The sequence below is a fragment of the Nyctereutes procyonoides genome, unplaced genomic scaffold (genome assembly GCF_905146905.1).
Source record: "Nyctereutes procyonoides isolate TBG_1078 unplaced genomic scaffold, NYPRO_anot_genome, whole genome shotgun sequence".
NCBI lineage: Eukaryota > Metazoa > Chordata > Mammalia > Carnivora > Canidae > Nyctereutes > Nyctereutes procyonoides.
Window position 1 is genome coordinate 1,056,991 of NW_026575024.1, and position 18,520 is coordinate 1,075,510.

General features: G+C 59.5%; 1 protein-coding gene across 2 annotated transcripts in view; it reads left to right on the forward strand.

The window, feature by feature from the left end:
• DIDO1 (death inducer-obliterator 1) overlaps positions 1–12,348 on the forward strand; it is a 49,196-nt gene extending 36,848 nt beyond the window's left edge. For both annotated transcript variants that reach the window (XM_055345770.1, XM_055345778.1), the window contains exons 16-17: positions 367–562; positions 7,777–12,348. In XM_055345770.1, the coding sequence (XP_055201745.1) occupies positions 367–562; positions 7,777–10,859 (3,279 nt within the window). In that variant the 3' untranslated portion in view covers positions 10,860–12,348. The remainder of the gene's footprint in view (positions 1–366; positions 563–7,776) is intronic.
• Positions 12,349–18,520: the final 6,172 nt, after the last annotated feature.

Here is an 18,520-nt window from a genome sequence, read left to right on the forward strand (position 1 = left end):
CGTGCAGCCAGGTGATCGGGACCACTGTCCCCACAGTGCACGCCCACGCTGCCCTAAACCTGCACTGCAGTGGATGATGTATCGGTCCAAGGACACTACAAGTGGGGCTGCTTTGGAGACAGTGGGCTAGAAGCACAGGCGGTCTTTAGGAGATTCCTGCTGAAACTGGTTTGAGTCCAGCAGCTGGATACTGGAGCTCCTGCTGCCCCCCGCCTGCATCATCCTGATGTGCTGGGCGGCAGGACTGTGGGGACCGGGCCAGAGAAGCACTCGGCTCATTTCAGATGATCTTTGAGGTTTAGAAGCACAGGCGCCTTCTCCGACCGGCCCAGGCCAACGCTCTCTCGTCCTCTGTTTGTGCTGCAGGAGCTGTGTCTGATCCGCTTCCACCCTGCGACTGAGGAAGAGGAGGTGGCCTATATTTCTCTCTACTCCTATTTTAGCAGCCGCGGCCGCTTTGGCGTTGTAGCTAATAACAGCAGGCACGTCAAGGACCTGTACCTCATCCCACTGAGTGCTAAGGACCCCATTCCATCCAAACTCTTGCCCTTTGAGGGACCAGGTAAGCGCCAACTTTCTGAGTGGTGACTAGACACACCTGACCCCACATGTCCCTTTCCTGCCAACCCCACGTCCTGCTGAGCTTGTCAGATCTGCTACCTCCCCCAGACCATGGCCTTCTAGCAGCAGAATGAAGGGAGTACACATGGAGCCGAGTTGAGCTGCAGACCTCGGCTTCTGGGGCACCAGGTGGCACTAGAAATACCCTTTCTCTTGGCATGAATTGTCTTAGAAAAGTGCTGTGAAGAGGGGAAAACCCACAGCAGCAGCCAGCCTCTCGTGGCCTCAGGTCACTGGAGGCCGGAGAAGAGCCAGAGAGGAAGGTAATCCTCAAGGTGTGCTTGCGGGGATGCCTGTGCTTACCACACAGCTCAGGGGTGAGGAAATGCCAGGGGGGCTCCGCTCCTTCCTAGGAGATTGAGGAAAGCTATTCTGGGTTTGTTCATTCCTTAGAAAGTGGTACCGTTAGAGGAGAACTTAACAAATTAGTCTTAAACAGCTCAGACTTGTCCAGGGTTGAGGGTGATTCCAAGGGGACGTGGTTGTGAGGGTCCAACTCTTGTTAACCCCTGAGAAGAAGTCCACATGCCTGAGTTACACACTTGGCAGAGGATGCTCATGTTGAAGTGTCACCTTCGCCATGAACTCCCCAGAGGATGGATAAACCCGAAACATGCCATGTCTGACACACGGTGAATGCTCTTGAGCAGTGGCTGAATGCCGGGCCATTGCTGGTGCTACCTACACCTGTCCTTGGCCCTGTCACCAGTCCCGGCAAGTGCTCCTGCCACAGCCACGTGCTGTATGCAACCACACCTAAACCCTAGCTGGGCCCGGCAGGGCTGCTCCGGCCAGAGCACAGCACCCACACGCGTGTCCTGGGTCCTGCTGAGCGTGCTCCTAGCACCCGAGGCCCACGGTGGTACGGCTTGGTGTCTGTAATTGTGAGGGGGAGATACCTGCTGGCACGCTACAGTAAGTTACCTTATTGCCAAATATATTTTAAAAGCCAAGAACTTGAGGGGACCTCTCCGTATGTACCCTTGGGGTGAAGAGATGCCACCCCCCGTGGGTGGCAGAAAGAACCTTGCTGGAGGTTCTTGGAAGGCGAGCAGCTACGTTGAAGCGTGCTGGCCCGCTCCCTGGATGACTGTCCCGAGTTCCTGAGGGTGAAGACGAAGAAGCTGGCCTCTCAGGCCCCATGAAGAGCCTCCGGTCAGTCACCAGTATAGAAGCTCGAGTGGAGGATGTAGCCTAAGCATGAGTGTAGGGTTCCCTGGTAACACAGACGTAGGCCTTCACGGAGCTGCAGGTGGGATTCACCGCTTGCCTTAAGCCAGGCTAAAGCTCCTCCCGCTGCCCCAGCTGCAAGGTCCAGGGGGTGAGCTTCTCAGAGACTTAGCTGTCAGGGGAGTAGGCCGGAGGCCTGTGTGGAGACCCCACCTGGGCAAGGCTGCGAGGAGCTGGGCTTGGTGCGTAGGCAGGAGCCGCGGTGGGGGCAGCTCAGCTGGTAGAGAGGCAGGGGTCGCACAGGACGCCTCTGAGGTGACACAGGGACACAGAGGGCAGTGGGGTGGGGGGGTACTTGCCTGATGGGCTAAGCGCGATGGGCGCTGACCACTGAGACCTCGGTGATAGGCCAGCTGCACCCCTGAAGCTCCGACCCCACCTGAAGGGGCACCCGAACGACCCATAGACTTCCATCCACAGTAAATATGGGACAGGAAGAGGAAGGGTTTTGGAAACGTAGTGATCCGTGAAACTGATCCTACAGTTTTAAAAGATTTTTTTTTTAAATGGGCTTCTCCATCTAACTCTTTAGCATATATTCTTTTATTCCCCTGATAATCGTTATTGCCATCAATATCTGTGTACATTTTCTACATCTCCCCGCTAAGCAGCCTCAAGCCCTGTCCAGGTGATCTCTCTGGCCTGCTTCACGTATCCATAGCGTGGCACCCTCTAGACCCAGATGTTCGTGTGTCCTGGTTTCCTGTGTGTCGTGTGTGTGCGGGTGGTTGGAAGGCTGGATGTGTGTCCTGGTTGCATGTGTGTGTGTCGTGTGTGCACACATCTGGATGTCTGGGCATGGGGACACTCTCCCGTCTCAGAGGTCCCTGTCCTCCCAGGGTTCGTCTCTGCGTGGCATCCCTTGAAAGCACCGGCCTGGTCAGAGGGTGGCAGGGCATCCTTCCGCAGAACAGCCAGCGGACTTGAGCATGTGCCATCCGGCAAGTACGGCCGTCCACAGCCTGACAGGGGGCACCCTTGACTCCCACCGCAGCCCCGCTGCCGGGAGCAGCCGTCCCATTCTCCCAGGGAGTGACCTGCACTGCCCCGTTGTCACTTGCCTGAGGTCACACACCCGGTAATTGGTTGTGCCAGGGTCTGCAGCTGGCCATGCCTGTTGTGCTCAGTCTGCGTAGTGCAAAACCCAGGCCTCGGTGGACACGGGGCTCTGGGAGGGACCCGCTATGTAAGCAGGAGGAGAGTGTGAAGAGGAGGTGAGGCGGGGGGTATGGAGGGTGTTGCGGAAGAGTGTGACCGGCTCTACCTGAAGCTGGTTCGTGGAAAGTCCTTTCATACCCATAGAAAAGCTACAGGTGCCCTCACGCCCTGGACTCAGGGGCCCAGTAGATGTTGTCACCATGGGATTCTCCCCAAACTCTTGCCAGTCACACTTGAGAAGCAGGACACAGAAGGTGCCTAAGCTGTGTCCTGACCCGGGACTCTGTGTACACCTGCCCCTTGGCCAGTGCTGCGTATTTTCCCAGCATCGCACTCCTGACCACCCACAGGGAGCGAGTGTCCACACATGGCCCCTCCTTGGCCCGCACGCCACGGGTCCACACAGCTTGTCAGAACACACTCAGCACACGCTCAGCTTCTCTGAGGACGTGTTTGTGCACATCTGTAGCATTTGTCCATTAGAAATGCCAGGTTGTCTTGTGTCACATAGTGTCATTCTCAATGACCTGACAGCACAGTTTCAGCAGACACCTGGAAGCCCGAGTCTCAGGCCCAGCCGACTGTCTTTCCCACTCGGGGCGTTAGTGGAAGCGGCCTCAAGCTGAGCTGACATCGGACGTTCATCTCGTATAGTCCCCTGTGACCCTGACAGGCACGGACCCAGGCTGGGGCTCCCCGTCACTCCCAAGTGACTCGGTGGGGCGCAGGCTCTCGCCGGAAGTGCCCGTTAAGTGGCACCGGGCTTCCAGGAGGTGCACAGTGCGGGGGCACCTGGGGGCACCGTCTCCCCAGTGCTGAGTGCAGAGGGCGGTTTTCCTGGAACCCGTAAATCCCGCGGTGCCGTCTCTGTACTCCCTTCTGCTTTCTAAACTAGCTGGAAACTTCTATGAGGTGCAGTACTGTCAGGTAAGCGCTCCTCCGTTTTCCTGCGTGTGTGTGAGTGAATCAGTGGCTGTGCACACATTGTCCTCAAAGTCAAGCACGGTATTGAATTCCATGTACCGCTCTTTCTCCTTCGAAATCAATAAAAATATTTCATGGAAACCGGTCACTGTTTGTTTGAATTTGAACCATTTGGTAGCTCTTGGTACCTGTCTCAGGTCCTGTGATGGAGGACGAAAGCCTCTACCTTTGCTTTTTATAAGAACACAAGCCCCCTGTGGGAGTGCGGCCCGGTGCTGCTCTGGGGGTGCCCGGACGAAGACCGACCACCCTCTCCTTTTACCCGCAACGTGCGCCAAGCCCGGTGGCTGTGTATGGGTCTTAGGGAGAGGTGTGTGCGAGTGAGTGTGTGCGTGTGTGGTGGAGGAGGAGGGTTGGGGGCGGTATAGTGTCTCCCCTGTATTTGCCACGCCCCCTCCTAGGCACGTCCTCCCTCAGAACTCTGCCCTGCTAACTCCCGCACAGTTTGTTTGGCAGGAGTGAAAATTTTGTTTTGATGGATTCGGACCCTATGAGAGTTTTCATTTTAAAAAATGAAGAGAGTGCCAGATAGATTTAGAGGTAAATGCATATTCTGGTAGTTTCGGGGTTAAGGGGTCAGCTTTCAGATGATTTAAAACTGAGTTGGCCTGCTATGAGGCTTGAGGTGCTGGGGGCGGCCCAGGGCCTCGCCTGCAGCCTTCACCCTCCCTGGCACCCCCGTGGCTAACACGCTGGGAAACAGATCCTAGTTCTGTACCTTGTGTCAGGAGGTCAGTTGGCACACGACTCTGCAGATGTCCCGGGTCCCTGGGTTTGTCCACTTTCTCTGCACGGGTCTGACTCTAGCCATGGAGCCTAGAGCTAGACACCCATCCCCCGAGGAAATTCAGGGATGCCCACCTACAGCTGAACAGGCTGGTTTGACCCATGCGGCACGCCCCGAAGACTCGTGTGCTCCGGCATTCCGGACGGGGTGGGTGCCGACACCCTCGTTCCCGGTGATCGCTCCTGGAAGTGGAGGCAGGTACATTTAGCGGCAGCGCCCGGGGTAGCCTCCCACCCACCCCGCTGCGTGTTCTCTCTCTACGAATTAGAAACCTAACAGCAGTCCTCAACGGGCGGTGGGTAGGAAGCATCTCTGCTTCTAACAATGGACAAAGGGAGGAACTTGGCCAAAGCAGAGAAGCAGCCCTGTGCCCTGGGCTGGAGCCCCCGTCTCCGCAGCCGCCGCTGCTCTACCCTCGAGCACCCTCTCTCCAGGGGAGCGCTGGCAGCGGGCAGGCCTGCACGCGGCCCTGGCCTGGAGTCTCCCCAGATGTGGGCACCTGTTTGGTCCTGCCCACCGTCCCCCTGCCTGCCACCTGCCCTGTGGCCACATAGGCCATGGTTGAACCCGGGGTACACCCTCCCCTCAGTGAAGCTGGATCCTAAAGCCCAAGGCAGATGAGCGAGTTCTGCTGTTCTGCAGACGTGCACTACTGCTGAGGGGCCAGTTACACGTCAGATATTCACGAAGCGTGTCACGAACACACAGGCGGACGGATGGGTTTTTGTGACCACCCAGTTTAAAGTCTTGGCAAAATCAAAAAGTCACATGGATGCAAGTCTGGAGCTTGGTTCCAATCACAGGTCTGTGCAGATGAGGTGGTTGGGAGTTGCTGCCAGTGTCCAGAGAGCTCCCATTCTGCAAACAGCCAAAACAGCCGTAAATCCTGAGTCATTTAAGCACCATCTTGCCTGTGATGAATAGGGCAGAAAGGTTGGACTCTGCAGAGCGTGGCCACCAAGGTTAGGGGTCAGCACGTTGAGCCCTCGGGGAGTTGGAGTTGCAAGGGCACACTTCACCAGAAGCTGAGACCAGGTCTCCCTGGCGTCAGCCCAGGGACTTCCCCGCCACGCCTGCCGACCTGAGACTTGACCCTAAGCCACGGCCCTCTGCGTTGAGTAGTCGCGTGGAGGACAGTCGTGGTGACTTCCCCTCCCAAGGCTCCCCAGCCCTCGCTCATGCCCGCCCACCCACGTGGCTGAGCACATTCCTTCACTTTGGCTCAGATGTCAGGTTCTTCAGGGAGAGCCAGGCTAGCGGGGCTCCGTGGGGCCCCCTGTGGAGTGCAGGCAGCAGGCGCCTGGTCTGGAGTGGCCATGAGAGCCGCTGCAGCGCTGCAGCGGCGGATCCTCCCCAAACTGGATGGAGCAAGCAGTCGAATGTCGGATAAATCGGATAAATCGCTGTTACAGGGGGAGAGGTGCCATTCTAAGTTAAAATATCCTCGAGTTGTGTTACTTAGGAAACGAACTTGATGGATTACCCTCCAGGTCTGCTGAGCAGGAGCGTTTGGATGTGACGCCCGGTGTGGGTTGCCTGACCTTCCAGTCCCCACTCCCTCCTCTGCCAGCCTCCTCCTCTCCTGGATACACTGCTGGGGGGGCGGGGCAGGGAGAGAACATTCTGGAAGCCGTGTCTCTGACGAAGGTGGTGGTGAGGTCCTGGTGTGTTGGGAGTGGATGTCTTCAGTGGACATCTCTGCTCTGGCACAGGAGCCTAGGACGCAGGAGGCCTTTCCACGCGGTTGGGAGGGAGGGTAGCACTGTGCTGTGCCCAGAGACGCGGTCTCCCCAGCTCTCTGTGGCACACCCGATTTTCCTTCTTGGGGCCGGATGGGCCATCTATCACCCTCTTGTGCTCGCCTGTCAACCCCTTTCTTGGAATTTGGGGAGATGAACAGACATTTTAGAATTATGTAATGGTGTCCAAAAACAGTATTTGAAGTGACTTGTGATCATCTTTATAACCAAAAAGACTGGGGAAAACTGTACTGATTTTCAGTAAGTAAGGGATGTATATACATTCAGCATAAATATCTACGTGCTACTGATCAGTCGAATCTGTACAATTTGACTTTATCTTACACTACTGACATGCTTTTTTGTTCGTGTATCATTTCTCCCTAAAATTATTGTTCTGTGACTTGGGTTTTTTTGTTTGTTTGTTTCTCTTTTGATATTCGGATTTATTATGAGCGTGAGGTGGACAGTTGATACTGAAATATTAACATGCCTGCTAAAATATACGATTTAGAATGGAATGATCTTTTTTTGTTTAAGAAATTGCTCTCTTTAAGAACTACCCTGTGCCCAGAACCCCCACGTGTTGTCCGGTGCCAGTTTTCTGAGCCCCTGGCACTTGTGTTTTGGCGCCGTGTCCTGTTTACAAAGACCATGAGCATCACTTAGCTCTGGTTAAGTTAATGTTAATTAACTAAATGTCCTCCTAAACCCAAAAGAACACATATTTTAGCCATTTCAGTCAGCACAGCCCTTCATTCACTGTAACCTGGACACCGGCCGCTAGCGAACTTAGCTAACGGCGTGTGTGGAGGTGAGCATCACAGCCACGTTGTACAACTGCCCCCTGAGTGACCTCTAGCTGAATTTATGGACTGCAGCTCCTAAGTTAAGGACAGAGGGCTCCTAAGTTAAGAGGCGAATCAGAACAGAGCTAAGATGTGGCTGAAAAACCCTCCTGGTGCGGACGTTGGCATAGCGGCCTTTGCTGCGTACAGCTGCCCTCTGGCACCGGAGCTGGGCGCCGGGCCGTGGTCAGGGCCGTGGTCAGGGCCGTGGTCGGGACGCGGGGCCGGCGCGGGTGGGTGCGTCCGCGGGCCTCCGCAGTCAGCTTCACACACTTGGTTTTACTTTGCCCGTGAGTTTCGTCCGTCTCCCTGTCCACCCGCGCCCACGCCCGCCCTCAACAGGGTTTGCGTCTGAAAAACAAAGACTGAAGTTAGATTTTTAAATGTGCACACATATTTTGTTTTTCAGGTCTTGAGTCACCACGTCCCAACATAATCCTGGGGTTAGTGATCTGTCAGAGAATAAAACGTCCCTCCAATGCCGGAGAATTAGATAAGGTAGAGGAGAAGCGGAGCCGACTTCAGACCCAGGAAGAAATGGAGGTTTCGGCCTACCCCAAAGTGCCCGCGGCCCCGCAGTCCGAGAGGAAGCCCCCCAAGTCCCAGGTGGGCTCCGGGGACACGACTGTCAGCACCACCCCCCCGGGGTCTCCCCCACCGCCACCCCCGCTGCCGGAGCCACCCAGTGCGCCCACGTCGTCCTCATCGTCAGTGTTGAAGATCCTGTCCTCACTCAAACCGGGAGCCGCGGGCACCGTCCCGCCCCCGCCCCCGCCCACGGCCGCACCTGCCCCAGCGGCTGCCCCCTCCGCCAATTCCTCCACCTCGAAAACAGCCTCCCCCCTGGAGCATATCCTGCAGACGCTCTTCGGGAAGAAGAAGTCATTTGACCCCCCTGCCAGGGAGCCCGTGGAGACTGTCCCGGCCTCCCACCCGGAGGCCAAGGCGAAGGCCGATGGCGGGCTGCCCGCAGCACCTCTGCTCGATCCAATTGTCCAGCAGTTTGGTCAGTTCTCAAAAGACAGAGCTTTGGAGGACGAGGAAGACGACAGACCGTACGACCCCGAAGAAGAGTATGGTCCTGAGAGAGCCTTCGACACTCAGCTGGAGCGCGGGAGGCGCCCCGACGTCGAGAAGGCCCCCGACGCGGCCGAGCGGGAGGAGGTGGCCTATGACCCCGAGGATGAGACCATTTTAGAGGAAGCCAAAGTGGCCATCGACGACCTGCCCAACAGAATGTGTGCGGACGGGAAGGGCGGCACCGCGGAGCGGCCCGGGGAGCCCGCTGCCCCCTCCCTGGTGGAGCAGCAGAAGATGATCGAGGAGCTCAACAAGCAGATTGAGGAGCAGAAGCGGCAGGTGGAGGAGCAGGAGGCGGCGCTGCGGCAGCAGAGGGCGGCCGTCGGGGCCTCCATGGCGCACTTCTCCGTGGCCGAGGCGCTCATGTCGCCGCCCCCGAAGGCCTCCCTGCCCCAGGCCGAGCTGTTCCCGCCGCCGCCAGAGCAGCAGACCGCGGGCCGCCCCGCTGCGCTCCCCAGCGCCCCTCCCGCGGCGGGCCCCGGCTGCGACCCGCGGCAGAGTCGGGACCCCCGGCAGGCCCGACGGCTGGCGGAGCACTGCGAGAGCGAGGCTGGCGCGAGGCCGCCCACAGCCCGCGACGAGGGAGCGGAGGCCGCCCCGACGGCCAAGCCCGACGGCCCCAGGCCCGAGCGCTCCGAGCGCTCCTCGAGCCCCGCGCTGCCGCCGCCGCCCACGGACGGCGCTCCCTCGGCGGGCCCGGGCAGCTCGGCCAGGCCTGCCCGCAAGGTGCTGCTGCCCACGCCCCCCAGCGCCGCCTTCCAGCCCGGCTTCCCTCTGCAGAACGACGGGCAGAGTTTCGCCTCTCCGTTCTCAGGTCCGGCGTGTACCTCTCAGGAGAAATCGGTTGGCTCGTCCCAGTACGAGGATCCGAGAAATGCTCACTTTGCTGAAAAAAGTGACCACCCGGCAGCTGAACCTGACGGAGAGCCACAGTGCAGACCCGGTGAGGGGGCCGCCACGTTCCCCTCCGCTGGACAGAGAGGAGGGGGCCCTCCGCCCCCATCTCAGGCCCAGCGTGAGCCAGCACCGCGCACTTTTGGCACGTCGGGGCTTCATGGCCCCAATTTCCAAGGACCAAGGGGGCCAGTCCCTCCGTTTCCAGAAGAGAATATCGTCTCTAATAGCGATGGGCCCCGAGGGCCTCCGCCGGCTAGATTCGGGGCCCAGAAGGGACCCATCCCTTCCCTGTTCTCAGGGCCACACGGGCCACCCCCCTACGGGGACAGCAGGGGTCCCTCCCCCTCCCACCTGGGGGGGCCCAGAGGAGCAGCACCACCCCAGTTTGAAGACCGAAAGGACCCCCACGGGGAGAAAAGGGAATTCCAGGACAACCCGTACGATGACCTGGCCGGGCCTCCCCCTCAGCTTGAAGGCCCCGAACAAGCCCAGTTCATGGGAAGTAGAGGCACGGCGCCCTTCCAGTTCGGAGGCCAGAGAAGGCCTCTGCTGTCACAGTTTAAGGGGCCCCGAGGGGGTCCCCCACCTTCTCAGTTTGGTGGTCAGAGAGGCCCCCCCCCTGGCCACTTCGTGGGCCCAAGGGGGCCGCATCCCAGTCAGTTTGAAGGACCCAGAGGCCAAGCACCAAATTTCATGCCAGGACCCAGGGGGATGCAGCCTCAGCAGTTCGAGGAGCAGAGGGTAAGCTCACCCCCGAGATTTGCCAACCCCCGGGCGCCAGCACCCCTTCCGTTTGGCGGACCGAGAGGGTCTGTGCCCTTTCCCGAGAAGAGCGAGCCCACGCCGCCCCGCTTCCACTTCCAGGGCCCGCCGGCGCCGGGGCTGAAGCCGGCACCCAGGCCGCTGCTGGAGCTGCCCAGCCACCCGCCCGGCCACCCGCCCGGCCACCCGCCGCCGCACAGGCCGGAGCGCTGGGACGAGGCGCCCACACAGGGCCCCGAGGCCGATTTCCGCGAGAGCAAGGGCCACGAGTACCGGGGCCAGGCCTTCGAGGGGCGGCCGAGGGAGCGGTTTGAAGCTGGCCCCAAAGAGAAGCCCCTGGATGAGCCCGAGGCCGCGCTGCCGGAGAGCCGGCCCGGCCGGGCCCTGGAGGAGCGCCGGCGGGAGCGAGGGCGGCGCTGGAGCCGGGAGCGGGACTGGGAAAGGAGCCACGAACGGGGCCGGCACCGCGACAAGGACCCCGGCCGCGAATGGGACCGGAGCCGGGAGCGCGGCGCAGACAGGGACCGCGGGCGGGAGCCGGAGCGGGCGGCCGAGTGGGGCCGGAGCCGGGAGCGCAGCAGGAACCGCGAGCGGGAGCGCAGGCGGGAGCGGGAGCGGTCTCGCAGCAGGGAGCGCGGCCGGGACCGGACCCGGGAGCACGGCCGGGAGCGCAAGGACCGCAGCAAAAGCAAGGAGGGCGCCCGCGACCCCAAAGCCGAGGCCCCCCGTGCTGCGACCCCGGCCGCGACCTAGCGGCCGCGCTGCCCGAGCCCCGGGGGCCGCCCTCCCCTCCGGAGGAGCTGGCGCTGGAGCTGCGAGCCAGCACGCCGTTTGCAAAGAGCTATGGACTGAGATGCAGGATAGAATATTCTGCACATCAAAAATTACTGTAATTTTGTGTATAGTGGTTTCTTATAAAATTTCACATCTTTACAATTCTGATGCTTTTAAAAAAAACTAAGAACTCAGTATTTCCATTTAAAATTACTGAAATGGGAAAGTGTACGGAAGCATATTGCTTTTTCAGATTATAAAGTTATCTTTTCCAATAACTTGACTATAGTAAATTTTAAGGGAATTTCAGTGGACCTTAGAGCCATACCGTTACTGACATCTCATCTGTATCTCTGTTTCTAAAAGCTGCTGTCACAGGCTCTGCGGGAGCACGCAGGCCTGGGGAGGGGGCCTTCTGCTCCTCCCTGGGAGGCTGAGAAAGACAGAGCTCGCAAATGCGTTTTTCTTTTGTCATAAAGAAATTTGAATTACAAATTTCGACCAGGAAACAAAACATTTCTTAGTTTTGCTCTGTTTTTGTATATCACCTTCTACATTTTTTTCCTCAAATAGGATTAAAAGCAACACCTGAGTAGAAACTGTTGCGTTTTTTAAAGAGCAATTTATTGAAAAAGGTGTATCCTTTACCAGCCTAAAGAGAGTGAGAAAAGAAGCCAATTAAGTGTACTTTAAAACAGGGGTGGGGGGGGTGACTTTGATTTGAATAATTAGGAGCATTTTGTTTGTGAAACTTGACCATCTGAGCAGCCCGTCCTGTGGCCCAGGGAAAGCACCAGCTTTTCCACCAGACTATTACACTGTCCGGTGATGCATTTTAAAGTTTGTCGTTGAAAATGGAACAGTTATTTGTGTGAAGTTCAAGATGGAAAATGGTGACAGTAGCTCTAGCTCGAGAACAATAAGCCAGGAGGCTGTTGACCAAAACAGTGTCCTGCTCCTTGTCGCGTATTTTCAAGTACTTCCGAAGCAGGAAATAGAGAAAACCTTGCTAATTTATTTGACTGTACAAATACACTTTGATAATTTTTTATATTTTCATAAACTTACTTTTGCAAGTGTAAAGTTAGAGAATTTCATTCATTCTTTGGAGTCTATTCCATTGTACATCACTACAGATTTTTCACTTTCTAGCACAAATGTTCAAATGATAAAGACACAGAGAACTCAGTGACTCATTGGTTCCAGACCAAGTGTCAGTAGGTTCAGTTGCATTGACGTGGTGTCAAGTTCCAACATCTACTATGATGTGAAGGGTTTTTTACATGTATTACAAATTTTTCTAATTTAAATACACAAATGTAAAAATCAAGTGTGTTTCTTTAGGTTTACTTGATAGAAATTTCTGTAAATTGTATTTTATATTGCAAAGTATGATATCACTGTACATTAAAATACGCAACTCCATAGGTTTTGTTACTTGAAGTAGAATAAATGTCTACAGAAGGTTTTCTGTCCCTCGTGTGCGGTCACTTTTCCCTGTTGGGACTTTGGGGCTGGACGGGCTGCCCTGGCAGCTGATGTGCCCCCCCCCCGCACCCCTGTGCCCTCCCTCGGCAGATGTTCTATGCTGACGACCCCCAGACCGCTCTGCTCCGCGTGGCTAGACGCAGCCCAGTGCCCGGTGCTGCGGTGGCAGGCTGCTCGGGGAGCACTGCTAAGCAGAGCGGGGGCCTGGGCCGAGCCGCGGCCGTCGCGATCCCTTTGGGTGCCTACACGCGCGGCGGGGGGCCCTGCCTGTGAACTGCAGCTAGTCCCTGCTGCCCATAAGCAACCTCCACCTGGTGTCCCCTGTGCCAGGGCGCCACCTCCTCGGCATGTGCATCCCTGACTCCGCGGTGCGCAGAAGCGGGGAAGACATCCCTCCGGCAGGACGGGTCCCATCCTGGGTGGAGGGGCAGCAGCAACAGACTGGGGTCCTCGCCGAGCGCGCAGCCAGCCATGGAGGGCCCCAGACGCAGAGCGATCAAGGGGGTTCCACGGGGGACCCGGTGTGGGGCAGCCCCCTCCCCAGGCCACTGTCGCCTCCGAAGGATGTGTTGTCCAAGCGTGCGGACAGGCCTGCCCGTTTGGGGGTGCCCTGAGGGGCCAGCCCCGAGCTCGGGGAGGGCCTCTGCACCCAGCTGCTGGCAGCCGAGCCCTGCAGCTCCAAGACCCCCGCCCACAGGACAGACGGCGCCAAAGCCACTGTCCCAGGGCTTCCCCAGCGCGTCCGGGGACCAGGCCCGTCCCAGGGCCTCAGTCCACCATCGTACATGCCTCAGAGGCTTGGCCTCGTCTGTGTTCGCCCCACAGCCCGCCTTTCACAGGCTCCACAAAACCCTCACGTGGCGCCAGGCAGTTCTGCCCTCCCCTGCCACCCGTCACCCCCACCCCCTGACCACGTAGCCAACGTCACCACGACGCAGGCTCGCTGAGCTGCGTGCGGCTCCCCAGAAACCCGGCCGGGAGGAGTGCGGACGCGGCCAGGCAGGGCTTGCCCGGAAGTGCTGGTCACGGGGGTTTTCCCTGAACCTTCTTCCCCTCTGCTTCTCCTTCACAAAATCGGGACTCCACACGTTCTTACATCTTTGCTGCACGTGTTTTATCCTGGGCGACTCCCAAAGGCATCGAGTCGTCATCAGAAGCATTATTCGTGTTTTCGACGTTGTTCAGAAGGTTCACACCCTACTGCTTTCGAGAGGATGAAAGTGGATGCTCCCTGCAGGTCCGAGGCCCTAAGATCTGTCCCCGCGCCCCGAGGCCCCAGAAACACGCGTTCCTGATGGTATTTCCGGCCCCTCTCCTCTGTGCGAGTGTGGCCGACGTGCAGGGATGTATCACCAAGGAGCTACAGTCAGGAGCCCAAGGAGGAGATTGAGAGGTTTCTGTCCGCCTGCCCCACAGGAACCTAGAGCCAGGCACTCCCAAGGGGGACACCCGGCCTCTGCTTGTCACTGTCCTCATGGCTGCAAGAAGGCTCCCCTGCAGCCATCACATCGTCCCCTCCCTGCCCTAGAAGCCAGCAGAAGAGACACAGGCTCCCGGGGCACACCTGCCCCACTTGCTCCCCTTGTGGCCAACACTGTCACACAGCACCCCCCCAGGGGGCTGCCGCTGCAACAGGGGCGGCCTCAGGCACCACGGTAGGAAGGGCAGGCGCGGCACTTGCTGGTTTCTCATCAACGACCTCAAGTTAAATTCCCATCACCCAGCAGGCCAGTCACCAGACACCGACCCCCAAAGCACATCAGCAACGGGACCGTGTCACCCCCGAGGGGCCAGAGCTGGCTCCGGGGTGCGGATCTCGGTGGCTGCGACGGCGTGTGGCCCTTCCAGGGGCCCAGCACCCTGACGCACGGCCCATCGGGCGCCAGAACGTCCTGGCGGAGCAAGGCAGCTGAGGAAAGTCTGTGGGGGCCCCGGGGAGTCACCAGGCTCCAAGGGGTGGGAAGTGGCCCGAAACAGAGGAGGATGCGCCCGCACAATGGTCCCTAAGCAGCCCTCTCCGGTGCCCACACGGGGCCTTGCGAGTCCCCTCCGTCCCTGCAGGGGCACCCAGAGTCGTGCGGGCGCCTCGATTCGCCAAGTAAGGGGAAGAAGGCAGATCTGTCATGTGACACACAGGTGGGACCCAACTCAGGGGGCAGGAAACGGGGTGGGGTCAGGGGGGCTGCCCCAAGGGGCAGCAGGGAGTCTGGGCGGGGGGTCAGGGGGCCATCCCGAGGGGCAGCGGGGAGTCTGGGCGGGGGGTCAGGGGGCCATCCCGAGGGGCAGCGGGGAGTCTGGGCGGGGTCCGGGGGGCCGTCCCAAGGGGCAGCGGGGAGTCTGAGCGGGGGTCGGGGGGCCCTCCGAGGGGCAGCGGGGAGTCTGGGCGGGGATTGGGGGCCCCCCCCCATTGGGCGGGGCAAGGCCAGCGCTGTCCACACCGCTGATGTCAGACGCCAGAGGCCAGGAGAGCAGAAGGACACAGCGCGCGCAGATGTGTCTGCCAAGTCTGCGTGGTCCTCGTCCTGCATCTGGCCGCATCTGGCCGCAGGGCCTTCTTCACCACCCGGCCCGCGCTCCGTGCCCGAGACCACCGCTGCGTCCTCTGGACGAAGCTCTCTCCCCCTCGGACTGCGTCTTCTAGAACTGGAGGTTGCAGGAACAGGCAGCCAAGATCCCGCTCGTGGCTCAGAGGCGCTAACGGTGAGAGGAGCCAGCGCACTTCCACCCCTCGATTCCCAGATCCGTGAACCCCGGCTGTGCACGGGGAGCTGCATAAGCCGGTTGCCCACTTAGCACATACGCCGCTTCCTGGAAGGCACTGCAAGGTGAGGGCCTGCAAGGTGAGGCCGCCCAGCTGGCACCGTGACCCAGTCTGCAAAAGGCCGTCACGTGCGCCCATCAGAACGGTCAAAAGCCAGAACATGACACCAAGGGGTGGCGAGGGCGCAGAGCAGCAGGCGATGTCACCCGTGGCCGGCGGGAACGCTCTGGGAGACGGGCTGCAGGTTTCTTACAAAACTCTTATCATACGGTCCACAGCCGCTCTCGTTGGCATTTATCCAAAGAAGTAGGAGACTCCGGTCCACACAACCCCTGCCCGCGGGTGTTGATGGCAGCTTTATTCATGACTGCCAGGGCTCAGAAGCAACCGAGAGCCCTGCAGTGGGGGACGGCTGCGAGAACTGCGGACCGTCCAGGCGGGGTGGTGTTGCTCAGGCTAATGAGGAACGAGCTGTCAGGCCACGAGAGACACGGAGGAGCCCTCCACGCACATCACGAAGTGAAAGAAGCCAACCTGAAAAGGCTGCGCACTGCATGATGCCAACTACACGACGTTCTGGAAGAGGTAAAATTATGGACACAGGAAGATCAGTGGCTCCCAGGGCGGCAGGGGAGAGGGGGATGAACACACAGAGCACAGAGGACTTTTAGGAAAACACTCAGCACGCTGTCCAACACACACACCCTACGCGCGTCCTGTTAAATCTACACGCAAGGATGTATTTTTCAGCGATTACAAAGGGCGTTGATTTTAGCCGCCGCGCGCACAGGTTCGTTGCCGGCTGCGGGCCACAGTGAGATCTGAACGGTGTTCTAGTCCGGGACCTCGGTGAAGTCCCTCGGCAGCTCTTCCCCTGGATTCCGGAGGCTTCCTACAGAGCCCATCACGTCGTCTGCAAGGAGCCAGCCACACCTCTGGCCGCCGCCTTCGCCGCTGCTTGCTTTCCCGCGCCGAGCAGAGCCCGTAGCAGGAAGCTGAACACGCGTAGTGCCGGGGGACGTCTCTGCCTTTCCCCTAACCTGGGGCAGGACATTCGGTCTCGTCCTCTTACGTCCTCTTACGTACGGTGCTAGCTGCAGTTGTTTCATAGATGCAGGAAGTTCCCTTCCCTTCGTGGCTTGTAGAGTTTTGTTCTGCTTTTTAATCAGAAATGGATGTTAGATCTGTCAAACGCTTTTTCCCCCCGGTTTGGTCGGTTAACATAGTAAAGGATGTTGGTTGATTTTTCTTTTTAAAATATTTTATTTATTTATTTGACACAAAGAGAGCAAGCACAAGCGGGGGGAGGGAGGAGGGGGGAGAAGGAGAAGCAGGCTCCCCGCTTGGCAGGGAGCCCACTGTGGGGCTTGATCCCAGACCCTAGGATCGCGACCCGAGCCAAAGGCAGATGCTCAACCAACCAAGCCACCCAGGCGCCCTGGCGGATTTCCAAATGCAAACAAATGTTGTCTCACTGGAATAGGTTCTATTTGGTTGCAATGCATCATTCTCGTTAAGAATCCTCTTCGATTGATTCAATTTGTGAAGATCGTATGAAGAATTTTTGCAGGTTTGTTCACGTCCGACGTTGCTCTGTGGTTTTATATTCCTGTAATATCTTCATGTGGCTTTGAAATCAAGCCACGCTGGTTTCACAGAATGCATATTTGTGGAACGGTTTCACATGCGACACTTACTCTCCTGACGCGTGGCTCACACAGAGGATGTGCTTCTTGTTCTCACTGTGGGTCCAGAGCCACTCAACTGACTTTAGGACCTACCATGGGTCTTCCCGTAGATAATGACCATGTGTGCCGTGCTGCCCTCCCTTGACCCCTAGTCCTTTCTTCAGGGTCCCTCTCACACTTTGTTTTCTTGCCTGCCCTTTTGGGGCAGAAGCCTGCTCTGTGCTCACAGTAGCCACGGCTGGACCCTTCCTCACCCCTGCACCCTTGGCTTGGCCTGGATTCTCAGGGCTGCCTCCGGAGGGGGGAGGCAGGCAGAGCCACTGGGAGTGACGCGGACTTTAGAAAAGCAGGTTTGGTCCTCTGTTCTCATTTATGGTGCAAACTCCGGGAAAGCCAGACCTCCTCACGTTTCACGTCTAAGCAAAAGAAGCCTCGAAGACTCACATCTGCAAGAAGACCACCCAAACAAGAAATAAAAAAGCGCCGTGGGGGATCCCTGGCGCAGCGGTTTGGCACCTGCCTTTGGCCCAGGGCGCGATCCTGGAGTCCCGCGATCGAATCCCACGTCGGGCTGCCGGTGCATGGAGCCTGCTTCTCCCTCTGCCTGTGTCTCTGCCTCTCTCTCTCTGTGTGACTATCATAAAAAAAAAAAAAAAATTAAAGAAAGAAAAGAAAGCACCGTGGATGCCAAGGGTCTCTGCTCCCGGAGGTGAGAAGCCACACTGCACCCCCTCGGCGATCTGGCTGCGGGGAGGGTCCTGTGACCCAGCCCCAGGCCCGTGGGACGCGGTGGCTTCCAGGTCCCACCCGGGCCTAGATGAGGATCCGCCTTTCCACACGGTCCCGATGACTCCGCGAGTGGTCTGCGTGGGCGCCACGCTCGGGACCCTCCAGGCCTCACCCACGTCATTCGGTTCATCTCGTGTCTCTCTAATTTCGGTTCTTAAGCCGATGCACCGCAACCACCTGCGCAGGCTTCCGTGCCCGGCGGGGGAGTCCGAGCTGGGACCCGGCTCCTGCTGCACGACGCCCGGGACCGAGGGCTCCGCTCCCTGCCGAGGCCGCTTTCGGCGGAAGGAAAGCGAAGCAGTGTTGAAACCGCGTGCGCGGCACGATGTCGCCTTTGTTCCGAGGGAGGACGCGGCGCGGGAGCACAGGGAGCGCGGCGGGCGCAGGTGCGACCGACTCGTTAGCAGGCGCGGCCGCGGGGTCACCCAGGTGCACGGAGCCGAGGCCGCACCTGCGAGGGGCTGGAGCGCGCGCCCCCGCCCGGCCCGGCCCGGCCCGGCCCGGCCCGCCCCCGAGCTGCGCGCGCAGCCCTCGCCCCGCCCCGCCCCGCCCCGCCCCGCCCACACCTGCGCGCGCAGCCCGCTGCCCCGCCTCCCTCGTCTTCCTATCCTAACCCCCCCGGCTCCGCCCCTCCCCGCCCCGCCCCGCCCACACCTGCGCGCGCAGCTCCCGTGGCGGCCGCGGCCGGGGGCGGGGCGGGGCGGGGCGGGGTGGGGCGGGGCCCGGGCGGTTGGCGGGGGCGGGGCCGGGGCGGGGCCGCTGCGCAGGGGGTGGGGTTTCCGTTGCGGGGCGGGGCGGGGCGGCGCAGGCGCGCTGCGGGCCGAGCGGTTTCCCGCCCCCAACGTCGCCCGGCGAGGCCGCGCCGGCCCGGTGCCCGCCGGCCCCGCCCCGCGCGCCCCGCCGTTGGCGCCGGC